Source organism: Diceros bicornis, chromosome 5, assembly GCF_020826845.1.
Source record: "Diceros bicornis minor isolate mBicDic1 chromosome 5, mDicBic1.mat.cur, whole genome shotgun sequence".
NCBI lineage: Eukaryota > Metazoa > Chordata > Mammalia > Perissodactyla > Rhinocerotidae > Diceros > Diceros bicornis.
In genome coordinates, this window is record NC_080744.1 from 5876212 (window position 1) to 5890435 (window position 14224).

The 14224-nt window shown below is 37.2% G+C and overlaps 1 protein-coding gene across 6 annotated transcripts in view; it reads left to right on the plus strand.

Moving 5' to 3' along the window:
• Positions 1–14224, plus strand: part of MIS18BP1 (MIS18 binding protein 1) — a 51522-nt gene that overhangs the window by 11181 nt on the left and 26117 nt on the right. For 4 of the 6 annotated variants that reach the window (XM_058540645.1, XM_058540649.1, XM_058540650.1 and 1 more), the window contains exons 2-7: positions 808–1442; positions 2562–2660; positions 2951–3435; positions 8347–8420; positions 10376–10506; positions 13432–13519. In XM_058540645.1, coding sequence (XP_058396628.1) covers positions 899–1442; positions 2562–2660; positions 2951–3435; positions 8347–8420; positions 10376–10506; positions 13432–13519 — 1421 coding nt within the window. In that variant the 5' untranslated portion in view covers positions 808–898. The remainder of the gene's footprint in view (positions 1–807; positions 1443–2561; positions 2661–2950; positions 3436–8346; positions 8421–10375; positions 10507–13431; positions 13520–14224) is intronic. The other 2 variants (XM_058540647.1, XM_058540648.1) reach the window with 2 other exon arrangements.

The window sequence follows — 14224 nt, forward strand, 5'->3', positions numbered from 1 at the left end:
TAGACTAGTAAGTTCCAAGCTCCTTGGGTTGAAATATTTTATTTATTTAACAAGTGTTACAGTGTTGTATGGTTCATCACCTAGAAAGTTAATTTCTAGGTATGGGAAATAAAATTTATACATAAGAAACAAGCTAAAACAAGTCTGACCATGTATTCTCAAGTACATGATTTTCTCTAAAAATTCTAAAAGCATTACATTTTTTAAAAATTAGAATGAATATAATTTACTTTTGAGGATTTTTCAGCTAAAACCTCATAATTAAAATGTGCAGCATAACAAAATCATGATTGGGGATTATTTAACTAAAAAATTGAATGGATTTTTTAGTTTTCACTAGGATATATCATTATAGCTTCTGCCTTAAAATTTAAGTGCCTAAAGGGAAAAACCATATTTGTGAAATTTAATCCTATATAACGTAATATAGGGCCACGTGCAGATGTTGTTTAATGCTATTTGATGCAAATATTAGATTGGAACCTCCAGGACTTGAGGTTCAAGTAGATTTCAAAAACAAATATTCAAAATTCAATTCCTAGAGCTATTAAGTAGATTATTTGATGAATGCTGCTTTTTAGTAGAGAAGCAAGTTTAAAGACCAAACTGCTCATCTATTGAAAAATAATAATAAAATGAGACTTTAAAATATAAAATCTCAGTCTGATTTGTGAGCTGTAAATTATCCAGTGTCTTTATGAACTAGGTAAACCTTTGAATTAGTATAATGTTGTTTATGGAAAGCAAATAAACTTAACTTTTTCTGTACCAACACATAATAAAGGTTGATTTCACATTGAATTACAGGTTCTCCTGGGTCACTGCTGAAGGTCTGTCCTGAAAATTGTGTTTAAGTGAATTTTCTGTTAGAAGAAATTTGTAGCTACTGTTTATCAAGATGATTGTAACACCTTTGAAACATCCAGAAACTTGCTTGTCTTCAGAGATCTCTTCTCCAAGGAGAAATATGCCCATGCATGCTATCTTTTTTGACAGTATTCCTTCGGGCACACTTACTCCTGTAAAAGATTTGGCAAAATATCAGAATGCCTCTTTAAAATCAAATGATCGCAAAAAGAATCAGTTCCTAGAAATGACAGTTTTTAATAATAAAAATATATTTCAATCTACCATGCTAGCAGAGGTTACCACCTCTAACAGTTCTCTTGATATCAGTGCTATAAAGCCCAAAAAGGATGGATTAAAAAATATAGCAAACTATGAATCACCAGGAAAAATATTTCAAAGAATGAAGGAAAAAGTACTGCGTGACAAGCAAGAACAAGCATCAAGAAACAATAGTTTGTTGGAGCCACCAAGAAGTGAAAGTAATAAAATCTTCCCTCCTACTGGAGCTCAGAAAAGAGTATTGCATCACACCTACCTCTGTGAAGAAAAGGAAAACAACAAATCGTTCCAGTCAGACAACAGTTCACTAACAGGTTAGTTTCATTATGTGTAGGTTAAAAAGCTATAATGTGTTAAGTATTTATAGTGTCTAGCACTGTTTTAGGTACTCAGGATATAGCAGTATATTGTGTATATAATTTCAGAGACCTTTTTTGGAGAGCCTCTGCATGGACTTTGGACTCTTGAATAAATGACCCAAATTCTGCAGCTTGTTGTATTTGATCAGATTATCTACTTGTCTTTAGTGCATTGCCCTGCAGTTTCTAGTAGAATGAGTTAAAGAAATAGAAACTTATCCTTCTTTTACAACACATCATTGTAATAAAATCTTTATATTAAGATTTCTAAGGCCAAAGCAGCATACTTATTAAAGCATAATCACTACCAGTTGTTTTCAAGTATAATATTTGAAATTAAACATAAAATAATTGTTTTCCTTCTCCGGTACAAATTTTAAGTCTATTATCCTCCTCTTTTTGTCTGAAAGAAACTCATTGGTATATTCAAGAAACAAAACTTGAACAATCTAGGATGTGAAGCAGAATAAAATGTAAGCAGTACTATTAGTCCCAATTTGTCTAGTTGATAAGCCTACCAGATTGGTGCCTTTGAGAGAGATGTGCCTGCTAAAGAGATGTCAAAGGGGTATAAATTATAGTTGAGTCTGCTATTAAGCCTCAACATTTTGATTTTAAAGTATAAGTTACAACTCTTCAACTTTTCTTTCACATTTTAGAAATTTACAGCAACCAGAAGCAGAATGAGAATTTTCAAGACTGGATGATACTTCATATATAATTTTAACATAAACATATCTGATTTGTGGCACTACCAGAATTTTATTCCAGATCTCTAGGCTTCTAAGTCCAGTAGTATACTTTTGTCTAGAGTTGGCAAGTTGTAGCATGGAGAGGTTGTTTAAAAAATTCTCAGCATGTTATAGGTATAGAGGATGCAGTGAAGGCATGAGAAGATAATAAAGGGAAAAGCTTACGTGACTGTCATTTATTACAAAAGTAGGCTATATTGATCTGATCATTACTGACCCTAAGACTTTGTTTCAAGATTTTAAAAAATCATTTTTTTATTCTCAGTGACTAATACAACTCAACTTCTTCTTTCTTTAAAAAAAATCTCAACCTCATTCCAAGAAGTGCCTCTACAATCATCAAATAATATTTTCTGTCCAGTCAAGCAAAAGATTCGGTGTCAGCAGGAAAAGAAAGCACTTCTGCACAATTTAACTTATGGTAAAGTGCTTTTTGTTTTGTTTGTTTTTCAGTTTTTTATTTGAACATGTGGTTAAATGTTCTAGATAATTATTTTCCCTGTGTAGGCAATAATCATTGATTGTGAATAAAACATTGAATCATAAAAGCCAGAGGCACTTAGAGAAAGACTGGGCAGGATGGTGGAGCATTCCTACCCTGAAGACTTTTTTTTTATATATATATATAAACAGTTATAAATTGTCCTATTTCTCTCTTTTAATTTCATATGATCCTTCTATAAATTTGGTTTGGTTTTGTATTTTTTGCAGAGCTTCCAGATCTGAACCAAGAACATGAACATGTTTCATCTGCAGGAGTCTCCAACAAGGCATTAGCTGGAGCTAAGTTGGCTAAACAAATTCTTCACTCAAAGGAGAACACGGTTGCAACCACTAAGTCCAAAAAGGACACGTTTGTTTTAGAAGGCGTTGATTCTGCCTATGAAAAATCCCAAAATACTACTGATGAGACTCTTAATACTAACTGTGATCCTATTAAAAATGGCAGTCAGTTAATGGTTTCTGATAGTAAGGTGACAACAGAAGGGACTTCACAACAGGAAATTAAGGAAGGAAATGAGAAAACAATGCCCAAAGAGACTGATCTTCCAGCTTCTGTGAATGATACATGTAAAATTGTGCTTGCAACTCCAAGATTTCATATAACAATACCTCGGAGATCAAAAAGAAATGCTTCAAAGCTTTCTCCTCCAAGTATACTTCAAACTATAACAAAAGGAGTTAAAAAAAATAAGGTAGGAACATTTTTAAGGCAGATGTATATTTCTGTTTTCATCCCCATTCTTCAAGAGCTTGAGCTCTTAGGCTCTCTCATTATTAACAGGAGCTTCATTTTCGTGTTTTATTATTATTTAGTGTAGAGGCATTGTGACCTAGTGGAACAAGCAGTGCGTTGGAAGTAAGAAGACCCAGGTATTGAGTCCTACCTTGCTCTATTACTAGTTGTATAGCCTTCAACAGTTTACTTACGCTCTTTGGGGATGAACACTGTGTTCATTCCTGTTCTTAATTTTTTTCCCCCTCATTCTTGGGGTACTATTAACAGCAATTAAAAGAGAGAGGAATTATAGCATCTGAAGACTTGAGAATTTTTCCTGTTGTAAAGTAATATAGAGTGATCAATAAAAGACTTTAGACCATCAAACTATGTTCTGTTAGGACAAACTGTCTGAAGGAAGTGGAATGGAAATACAAGTTCAGGAGAAAAGATATAATGTAAAATTCCCAATTGTTAAATGTTTGTTAATTTTTAAAAGGATGATGGTGGATATCAAATTTAGGTGGTATTAAATTTCATCTAAATTTTAAAGAGTGATGTAATGGTTATAGTTTTAAATTTCAGTGTATTCATTGGAAATTGCATTATTTGCAAATAGTTAGACTTGTGATGAAAAGTTTTAGATGTGCTTTAAAAATGTATGAGGTGGGTTGAGCAAAAGAGTTTGAAGACAACTGTTCTGAGACCCCCCAGTACTAATTGCATCATCTCTACAGTGCTGTTATCTCACCTACTACAAGAAGTCCAAGCCTCCAACCTCCTATCTCTACAGTCCTGTAAATCCCCTGGTTCTGACCCAGTCTCTCACTCATCTCCAACTCTGCACACATGCATCGTGCCCTCTTGAACTTGGGCTGTATCATCAGCAAAATGTTATCTTCTCAAGCTGCTGTGAACATTTCTTAACCTTGCTCTAACTAAAAGATGGCTTCTTCTCTTAAATGGTGGCACTTTTTTTCTCCCATATCTCATTCCGTTGGACCTAGAGATGATGTAATGGGAGTCTCTGTTGTTCCTTGTTACTGTTTCAGGCCATTTGTCCTTCCTTCTCTCTAAAGTCACCCCTTTTCCCTCCCCAGCTTCTTTGAAGCACATGCAATAAGAGTTTACCACTCCCTGTCCCCTCTTGTAGTTATCTGTGATACAACCTCCTAGTCATGACCTTGCATTCCTGTTGAAGTATCTGACACCTGTTACTTTTTCCTCTGCTGCTGTTTCTGTCATCCACTCTGGTGACACCAACATCCATATAGATTCATCCACCACCCTTGGATTCTTGATCTTCAGTGACCTCCCCCTACCATTACCCTCTACCCTAGTAATACCCATACTGTGTCTTTGCCAGTACGTGCTGCAGATTCTCACTTTCAAGCATCCCACTCTCAGTACCAGCTCCTGTCTTTCCAGATCATTCCACCTCTAGTACTCTTCCCCCACCCCTCCATCAATACTCACCCCACTAAGACAACTTCAGTCCATCAACTCTTTCCTGTCCTCATTGCCCTCTTTACCTTATGTAGATTCCATGGTCTGTCATTATAACCATCCCTTGAGTAAACTCGCAATTCTCTTTATTGCTTTTCCCTCTGTCCTCCTCTGGCAAAATTGTAAACCTAGTTAAATTATACTCTTCTTTTGCTACATACCTATGTACCTGAGAAGCAGAAGATGGCTGGAACAAAACACACAACCATGCTGACTAGTCTCATTTTAAATTTGGCAACAAACCTTAAGTGGGCTGTCACTGTTGCCCATCAGTCCTGCCACATTTCACTTGTCAATCTACTCTACTCTGACTTTCCGACAATACCTCACACTTTTTCTCTCTTAAAACCTCTAACCCTCCCCTCTCCTCCTCATTCTCAGTTCATTGAGAACCTCATGTTATCATCACCAAATCTACCAATCTGTTTGCTGCTCTATCCACATATTCTGCTTTCCCTTCTGTTAAAATGGATGAACAATTTGTGCTCCTTTTCAAGGCCAATTCATTTCCCTTTACCACCTAAAGCATTTTGTCCCTTTAATTATCCCCTCAATTATTTCTTCTTTTCTGGATCATTTCCATTAGCATATAAACATGCTGAAACATGGCTTGCATTTAAAAAAATGGAAAGAAAAGGCGCACTTTCCTTTTACTCCCTGTCCCACTCCAGCTACCACTCACTTTTTGTTTCCCTTTACAGCAAAACACCTTGAAAGAGGTATATGTATTCATGGTTTTTATTTCTTCTCTTCTCATTCTGTCTTGAACATGTTCCTCTTTGGACTTTCACATTCACTACTCCATGATAATTGTGTCACCAGTGATCTCCATGTCACCAAACCCAATGATTGTTCTTATTCTTTATTATTCTGTCTCTCACGAGTGTTTAACACAGTGAATCAAAACGTCCTTCTCAACGCATTGTATTTCTTTTTCTTTTGGATTCCAGGATATCTCTCTCCTGATTTTCTCCAACCTCACTGGCCAGCCTTCTCATTCCCCTTTGCTACTTCCTCTTGCTGTCACAGCCTGTGAACGTTGGAATGTCCCAGAATCAGTCCTAGAAACTGATTCTCTACCACCTACACATGCTCTCTAGACTATATCGTCCAGCTATTGCTTTAAATTCCATTTCTCTGCTGATAGCTCCAAAAATATATCTCCAGCCCAGAACATTCTTGTAAATCCCACACTCACACGTGCAGTTATGTATATGACTTCTCTTGATATCTAATAGGCATCTCAAATTTAACATGTCCAAAACTAAACTCTTGACTTCTTCCCCATAAACCGTCTCCTCCATTGTGTCCCATATCAGTACACAGTAATACCATTCCCCCAGATACTTATGTAAAAAATTTTAGATTCATTTTAGACTCTTTTTCTCTTATACTCCACATCCAAACCGTGAAGGAATCCTGTTGGCTCTGCTGTCCTCACTACTGCTGTTCTCACTACTCAACCACTACCTCCTATTCCAGGGCACCGTAATCTCTAGGATTGCTAGAATAGCCTAATGTTCTCCCTGCTTCCACTATTGCCTCTACTTTAGTATTTTTCCAGACAGAAGCCAGAATCTTAATATAGTCCAGTTTCTACCCAGCAGCCCCTTAAAATATTAAATCATGTCACTCTTCTGCTCAAAATCCTCCAGTAACTTATCTCAGGAGAAAACACTAAGCCTTTATCATCGTTTATGGGACTCTACATAATTAAACCCTGGAGATATCTAACCTCATCTTTTATTCTCTCTTGCTTACTCCTTTCAAGCTATTGTGCCCTCCACGCCACCTAACTTAGGGCCTTTGCACTTGTGCCCTCTGCCTGGAGGGATCCACTCCCAGATGTCCATATAGCTCATCCCTCACCTCGTTCAGTTCTCTGTTCCAAGATCTCCACTGAGTATCCTATCTAAAAAAGCACCTCCAGTTATCTAATACCTTGTCCTTATTTCTAGTAGTAAATATCACAACCTGACACTTTATTATTTCTTTGGATATTACCACCACCGCTCTCCTTGCTTCCACCCTCTCAACACACACAAGAATTTGCTCTAAGAGGCCAGCTGTTTTGTTTTGTGTTTTGTTTTGTGTTTTGTTTCTCGCTGAATCCCTACTGCCCAGAACAGTGCCTGGCACATAGTAGAGCTCAACAAATATTTACTGAATGACTATGAACAACATTTTGATATTTTGTATAAGCAATATGGTATAGGATTATAGAGCCAGAATTCCAAGATTTGTAACCCTATGGCACTAACTAGCTGTGTGTGACGTGGGCAAGATATTTAACTAGACGTCACAGAGTTTCCTTATCTTTAAAAGGAAGGTAATGATACCTGCCTCCTAGTGTTATGAGGATAACATGAGTCAGTGCATCTAAGATGCTTGGAACTCTGCCTAGTGTTAGCTTTTATTTTTAATGCTATCTCCATCTGACTGATTCTTTGATATATCTCAGGTAGCTCCAAATGTGGAAGTAGAAAAAAAAAGGAATTTTATGGCCTCTTCCCCAAATCCTACCTATAATTTTTAAAAAGAACATAATTGAGGAAAAGGACAATAACTGAGAGTACCCTTCGATTTTAGCATCTTTTCCTGACTCAGCATAAAACTACCACTGGAGAATTTGTCTTGATATATAAATTGATAATTTTATATATAAAGTAAATAGCTACTCAAATTAGTTATTTTATGACTGCGCTGTATTTCTCATCAGAAATAGTTCATTGTTAAATTGTTATGCAATAGAAACGATAATGTCTTAGCACAGATGTTCACAGAAGTTTTCCTTTGTGATAGGATTTCCCTTGTCCTAAAATGAATTTTCTGAGCTGTCAAGATGTTTGCTTTGGAATAGAATGCTGTTAAATATAAATAACTAGCAATCACCTTTATAGTTTATAGAAAATGGAATGCCACTCCAAATTTACTTTGCAAAAAAAAAAAGCTCCAATTTGTTAGGAGTAAGAGTGATGGTGAAATGTATGCTACGCAGCTGACTCTTTCTTTCTCCCACGTTATCGGGTCTTTTATGGGACTTGGTGCTTCGATGGATACCTTAGGATTTTAGATGATTTTTTTCCGCAGTGGTTGGGGATATTTGCTATAAGAATATTTAAAGTATAGGTGATTCTGGATTGTAGAACAAACGGTGCAGTACAGCCCCAGTTCAGTCTCTCCCTTCATCTTTTCTGTTTCGTTATATACAAGAGTTTTTACCTTACTGCTGCTTAAAATAGAATATGATTCTTATATAGATGAGCACTAAGGAATCATTTGGGTTACTTACATGAGTTTTTTTTTTTAATGTATATTGATTTTGCAATGCTTATGCTACAAGTAATACAGGAAATATATACTTCATTTTATGCTTGATTAGGTAATCCAGCTACAGGAATGGATGATTAAAATCATCAACGATAACACTGCTATATGTGTAGAAGGAAAACTGATGTAAGTATAACATTTCACTGTTCTTTTAATAAAATGTATAATAAAATAAGGTACTGTGTGTAAGAGCTTAAAAGGAGATGAATGAGAAATACCATCTTCCTACAAAACAAAGACTTTCTAACAAGGTTACAAACTGAAGGCAAAAAAGTACAATAACTATGCAGATTGTGGCTGTGTTGATTGTAACCAGCTTTCTTGTTTTTGCCTGTTAACTCAAGTTATTTTTAAAATAGTAATAGCTCAAATTTGTATACACGGTGCTTTATTCCTTTCAGAACTTCTAATAAGTGGACTGGTATTATCTGCTTAGTTATATGTGATTAGTTAATATTTACTACATGCATTTCAGTCCAGATTCTCACATCTAAGTTGGGACAACCAGATATAAATTACTGATCCAGAAAAGGAATCAAAATTTTTAAAAATTTTGCCACACAGCCACATATTAAGTAATCATTGGCACTTTCTGGTTCTCCCTAAAATGAAAGCATCATCAGGTGAGTGGGCTTTGCCTAAGTCTGCTACTCTATTAGCACCATTTCCTATTCTGAAAAACCAATTTCTTAGTGTTAAAAAAATTTTGTAGTAATAGTTTGTAATAAAGCAATACAGGATATCACTGTTGAAGGTACTTACCAGGGAGTCTATAAATTGAGTATATAAAATCTGTCCTGCCTGCTCAATTTCTGCCTGCCTCGTGCCCATTTCCTGAATGTCCAAGAGGCAGCGTGATTGCCTGCGTTGGAATCCCACTGCTGCTGCTCGCTGGCTGTATGACTTGGGCAAGGAAACTGTCCTCTTTCAGTCTCAGTTTTTTTTTTTTTTTTTTTGGTGAGGAAGATCGGCTCTGAGCTAACATCTGCCAATCCTCCTCTTTTTGCTGAGGAAGACTGGCCCTGGGCTAACATCCGTGCCCGTCTTCCTCCACTTTATATGGGACGCTGCCACAGCATGGCCTGCCAAGCAGTGCGTTGGTGTGCGCCCAGGATCCGAACCGGCAAAGCCCTGGCCGCCGCAGCAGAGCGTGCGCACTTAACCGCTTGTGCCACCGGGCCGGCCTCCAGTCTGTTTTTTCATCTGCACAATAGTGATAATAATATTACCTGCCTTTTGGGTTATTTTGAGGATTAAATGAGTTAATATTTATAAGACTTGAGAACAGTGGTCTTAGAGTACTATTTAAATATTTGTTAAATAAAATAAAGCAAAAAGAACAGAAGTAATATTGTTTTAAAGTATAATGGATGAGTTTAATCTCATTTGACTAAATTAAAGGAACTTAACTTTGTTACTTATTACACTTATATTTAGTGTGTTTATTATTAGTTATCTGATGAATTGGAGAATGTTCAGCGTTTCTCTATTACCTCTTCATATTTTGTTTCTTTCTATTTTATATTTATTCTTAGCTTCATTTAAGGAAATATGAAGAGTAGATTTGTGGGTCATGATTTGATACTGCAGTTTGTTTTTTCCACACTGGAACCTCTTTTGGGTACTTTCCAAAGAGGAAGGTAAAAACATTTGTCTGTATGTAAGGGTGAAAGGCCACAAGATTCGATGGATCCAAACTACGTATCTGCATGACAGCGAACACAGTAGAGGCCCTGAGGAGAGGGACGAGGACATCATTCTTGGGAAGCTGAGCATCAGTTAAGATGGAGTTGCGAACATTGTCGGCACCAGCTATTTAGAGAAGCCCCTGCTTCCTTGCTTAGGGGTATGGTTTGGCCACAGTACAGTTTTTTGGCACGTACTCTGAGGATCACATTAGCCAAGGAGTTGAGTTCTGCTGCAGTGTTTGGCCCTCAAATGTTTTATAATTAGATTAATAATATTCTCAATGTACCTAGAATACAAATGTATTACTTTCTATTATAAATTTATATACTTTATATATGTACATTGTGACTACTGATAAAAAGTGAATATTTTGCCTTGGGTTTTTCTCCTAGAGACATCACTGACCTATATTGGCACAGTAACGCAATTGTAGAACGGATTAAACACAACAAACTCAGGACTTTATCAGGCAACATTTATATATTAAAAGGAATGATAGACCGGATTTCCATGAAAGAAGCAGGTAATGACTGTCATTATTAATTGACAAACTATTTTAGTAAGTGAAGCAATTAACCATATTTCTAACAGCAATATGCATAATTGACTTTTAATTAGGTGTTTTAAAATTATGAATCAAAATTAAAACAGAATTGACTGTATTATATAAAACTATTATATGTGCTGATCATTTTTTTCTTATTTAATCACTCTTATTGCTGTTTAAATAAGTCCACTGACTTAAAAAAAATTCAAGTGAAATGTTCTTATTTGTAAGGAATTACTTTATAAGAATATAATTTAACTCTCTAGTTACTCTCTTTGAACCTGCCAGCACAACCCCAGTCCTGGTATAATCTAATTTTCTGCCTGTGCCCTTGCACGCTGCTAATGTGGCTGAAGAAGAACACACCTCAGCAGTCTACTTTAAACTTATAATTACCAGCAACAAGTGTGGTCCCTTAGTGCCACTTGGTATCCTACCATGTTCCCCTAATCCATTACCTCTCCTATCTTCCTTGATGACTATCATATTTTCACAAATTTCCAATACCTCTTCCTCCCTCTCTCAAGTGGGAGGGTGGAGAGAGGGGAGCACCTGAGCAGTGGGAACAGTCCCAAGAGAACTTCTACACATCTACCCACCTCCTTGCGTCTGTACCTGCTTTTATTATGAATGAACTGTCCGTGGTTCTGTCTGTGTCAGCCTCTCCATATTACACTAGCTCTCATTTTTCCTCTTTTATTCAAGGATATCTCTCCTGTAATTCTCCCTTCTCTTGTCAAAAACCCCTCTCTTAACCACACTTCTCTTAGCCACTATTGCTCTCGTTTACAGCAAAACAACTCAGAAGATTTGTTATGCTTATATCTAACTCCTCTGGAATTCTTCCCCATTTTTTCTTGAATTCTCTTTAATTATGCTTTAACTCCCAATTCTTCACCGAAACAGCCCTTATTAAAGTCACTGGTGGCCCCCACATTGCTAAATCCGGTATACACTTGACAAAATTAATCACACCTACCTCGTTGAAACACTTTCTTTACTTGGCTTCTGGAATACCGTATTCTGATTTTCGTGCTGCCTCTCTCACTGTTCCTTCTTAGTTGCTTTGCTTATTTTTCTCTTTCTTCTTTGCCTCTAAATAATGGAGTAGACTAGGGTTCTTTCTACACTCAGTGCTGTGCTGATTTCTTTTAGGCTTTAAATCTCATCTATTTGGTGACAAATGCCAAACTTATATCTGTAACCAAGAATATTCCAAACCAGCCCTGATGGTCTAGTGGTTAAAGTTCAGCGTTCTCACCGCTTCGGTGGCCCAGGTTTGTTTCCTGGTCACGGAACCATACCACCCGTCTGTCAGTTGCCATGCTGTGGTAGTGGCTCATATAGAAGAACTAGAAGGACTTAGAACTAGGATATACAACCATGTACTGGGGCTTTGGGGCGGGCGGGGGGGAAGGAGGAAGATTGGCAACAGATCTTAGATGAGGGAAAATCTTTCCCAGCAAAAAAAAAAAAATCATAGGGGCTGGCCCCGTGGCTTAGTGGTTAAGTGCGTGCGCTCCGCTACTGGCGACCCGGCTTCGGATCCCGGGCGCGCACCGACGCACCGCTTGTCTAGCCATACTGACGCCGTGTCCCACATACAGCAACTAGAAGTATGTGCAACTGTGTTGTACAACTGTCTACTGGGGCTTTGGGGAAAAAAGAGGAGGATTGGCAATAGATGTTAGCTCAGAGCTGGTCTTCCTCAGCAAAAAAAAAAAAAAAAAGGATTAGCATGGATGTTAGCTCAGGGCTGATCTTCCTCACACACAAAAAAAATCATTATAAATAATATTCCTCTAGCCACTCAACTCATTTTCCATTTGCCCATTTGACGTTTCCTCTAGGATGTCTGCAGGCATCTCAAACTTAGTATGTCTAAAAGCTGATTTTCTCCCTTAAATCTACTTAGCCTGTAGTCTCTCTCTTTCCATGCTTCCAGTGGTGAGCCAGAATCCTTGGAGACATCCTTAAATCCTCAGTTTGTCTCATACCTACATCTAGTGTGTCAGTACGTCCTGTTGGCATTATCTCCATAATATATGCAGAAGCCAGGCCTCTGCTGCACCACTGTGGTCCACACCTCCCTCATCTTTTGTCTAAATCATTGCAGTAACCTCCTAACTGGTGTCATTGTTGCTCCCCTTGTACTTCACAGACCCTTCTCAAAATAGCAGCTAATACAGTCCTGTTCAAGTCAGTCAAATCCTGTGGATCCTCGGCTCAGAATCTTTCCATAGCTTCCCATCTCACCCAAATTAAAAGACCAGATCCATAAAACGACCCCAAGGCCTTATAATCTCACAAGCTCCCCTGCTGCCTCTATTACCCATCTGAGTAGCCCCCTAGTACTGGCCTCTCCTCCCTCCACCTCAGCTGCACTCATCTCTCTGTTATTCTACAAACAGACCAGGCACGTTCTGGCCTCAGAACCTTCTGCTTTGTTCTCTCTGCTTCCAGTGTTTTAACCCCATATTGCCACAAGGCTCACTCGCTCACGTCCTTCAGGGCTTTACTCTGATCCTGCTATTTCAGTGAGAACTTCTCTGACTATCCTTTTTTAAACTGCTGCCTGCCCCCCTTCTCCTCCACCAGCATGAACACACTGGTACCCCTATCCCCCTTAACTGTGTAATTTTTCTCCATAGCATCAGTAACCATCTAACAAACAAGACGTTTTACTTGTTGGTTTGCTTTCTGTTTCACACTAGAAGACAAGGTCTGTGAAGGCAGGGATTTTTGTTTGTTTGGTTAACTGCTGAATCCTCAGTATCTGTAACAGTGGCTGGCACATTGTAAGCAATAAGTATATATTTTTTGAATGATTTAATGAATTAATGACATCTCTTTAAAATTCTAGGCTTTTAGATAATTTTTTTTTATTTATTGTTAAATTAGGATATCCAAATTATCTCATAAGGAAGTTTATGTTTGGATTTCCAGAAAAATGGAAAGAGTACATTGATAATTTTCTAGAACAATTAAGGTAAAGTACTTTTTAACTTTTTAAAAAACAACTTTATTGAGATGTAATTAACATTTGACAAAATGCACCCATTTTAGGTATAAAATTTGATGAGCTTTTACAAATGTATATACTCATGTAACCAATGTAAAGTGGTTTTAATTTCTTTTTTTGGGAAATGTCAGTTTTGAAGGTGTGATCTTAGACTTTCAGAAGGCAGTAACATTACTAGAATTTCTGTCATATGGAGTAAATCTAAAGGAAAATAAAACCTTTGATGTATTTCAGGGAGTCATCCTCAGTCACCTACCCTTTAAGAGGCATGTCACTGTTAAACACGAGTCTGAAGTTCTTGGTCCTTTTTTCTTTCATTCATTTCTTCAGTAGTGACTGAGTGTCAGCTGCTTAGCAGACACTGTTGGCACTGGGAAAACAAAGAAGAATTTGATTAATTCTTGCCCTTAAGGAACTCATAGGTAATATAGTGATATAAGTTAATTAATAATACTACAGTGTAATAACTTATAACAGGGGTTAGCAATATTTTTATAAAGGGCAGGATAGTAAGTGTTTTTATGGGCATGCTGCCTCTATCGCAACTACTCAGCTCTGCCTTTGTAGTGGAAAAGCCACCATTGACAGTACTTGAATAAATGTGGCTGTTTCAGTAAACTTTATTTATAAAAATAGGCAACGGGCAGGATTGTCCTTTATTTTCTTATAAAA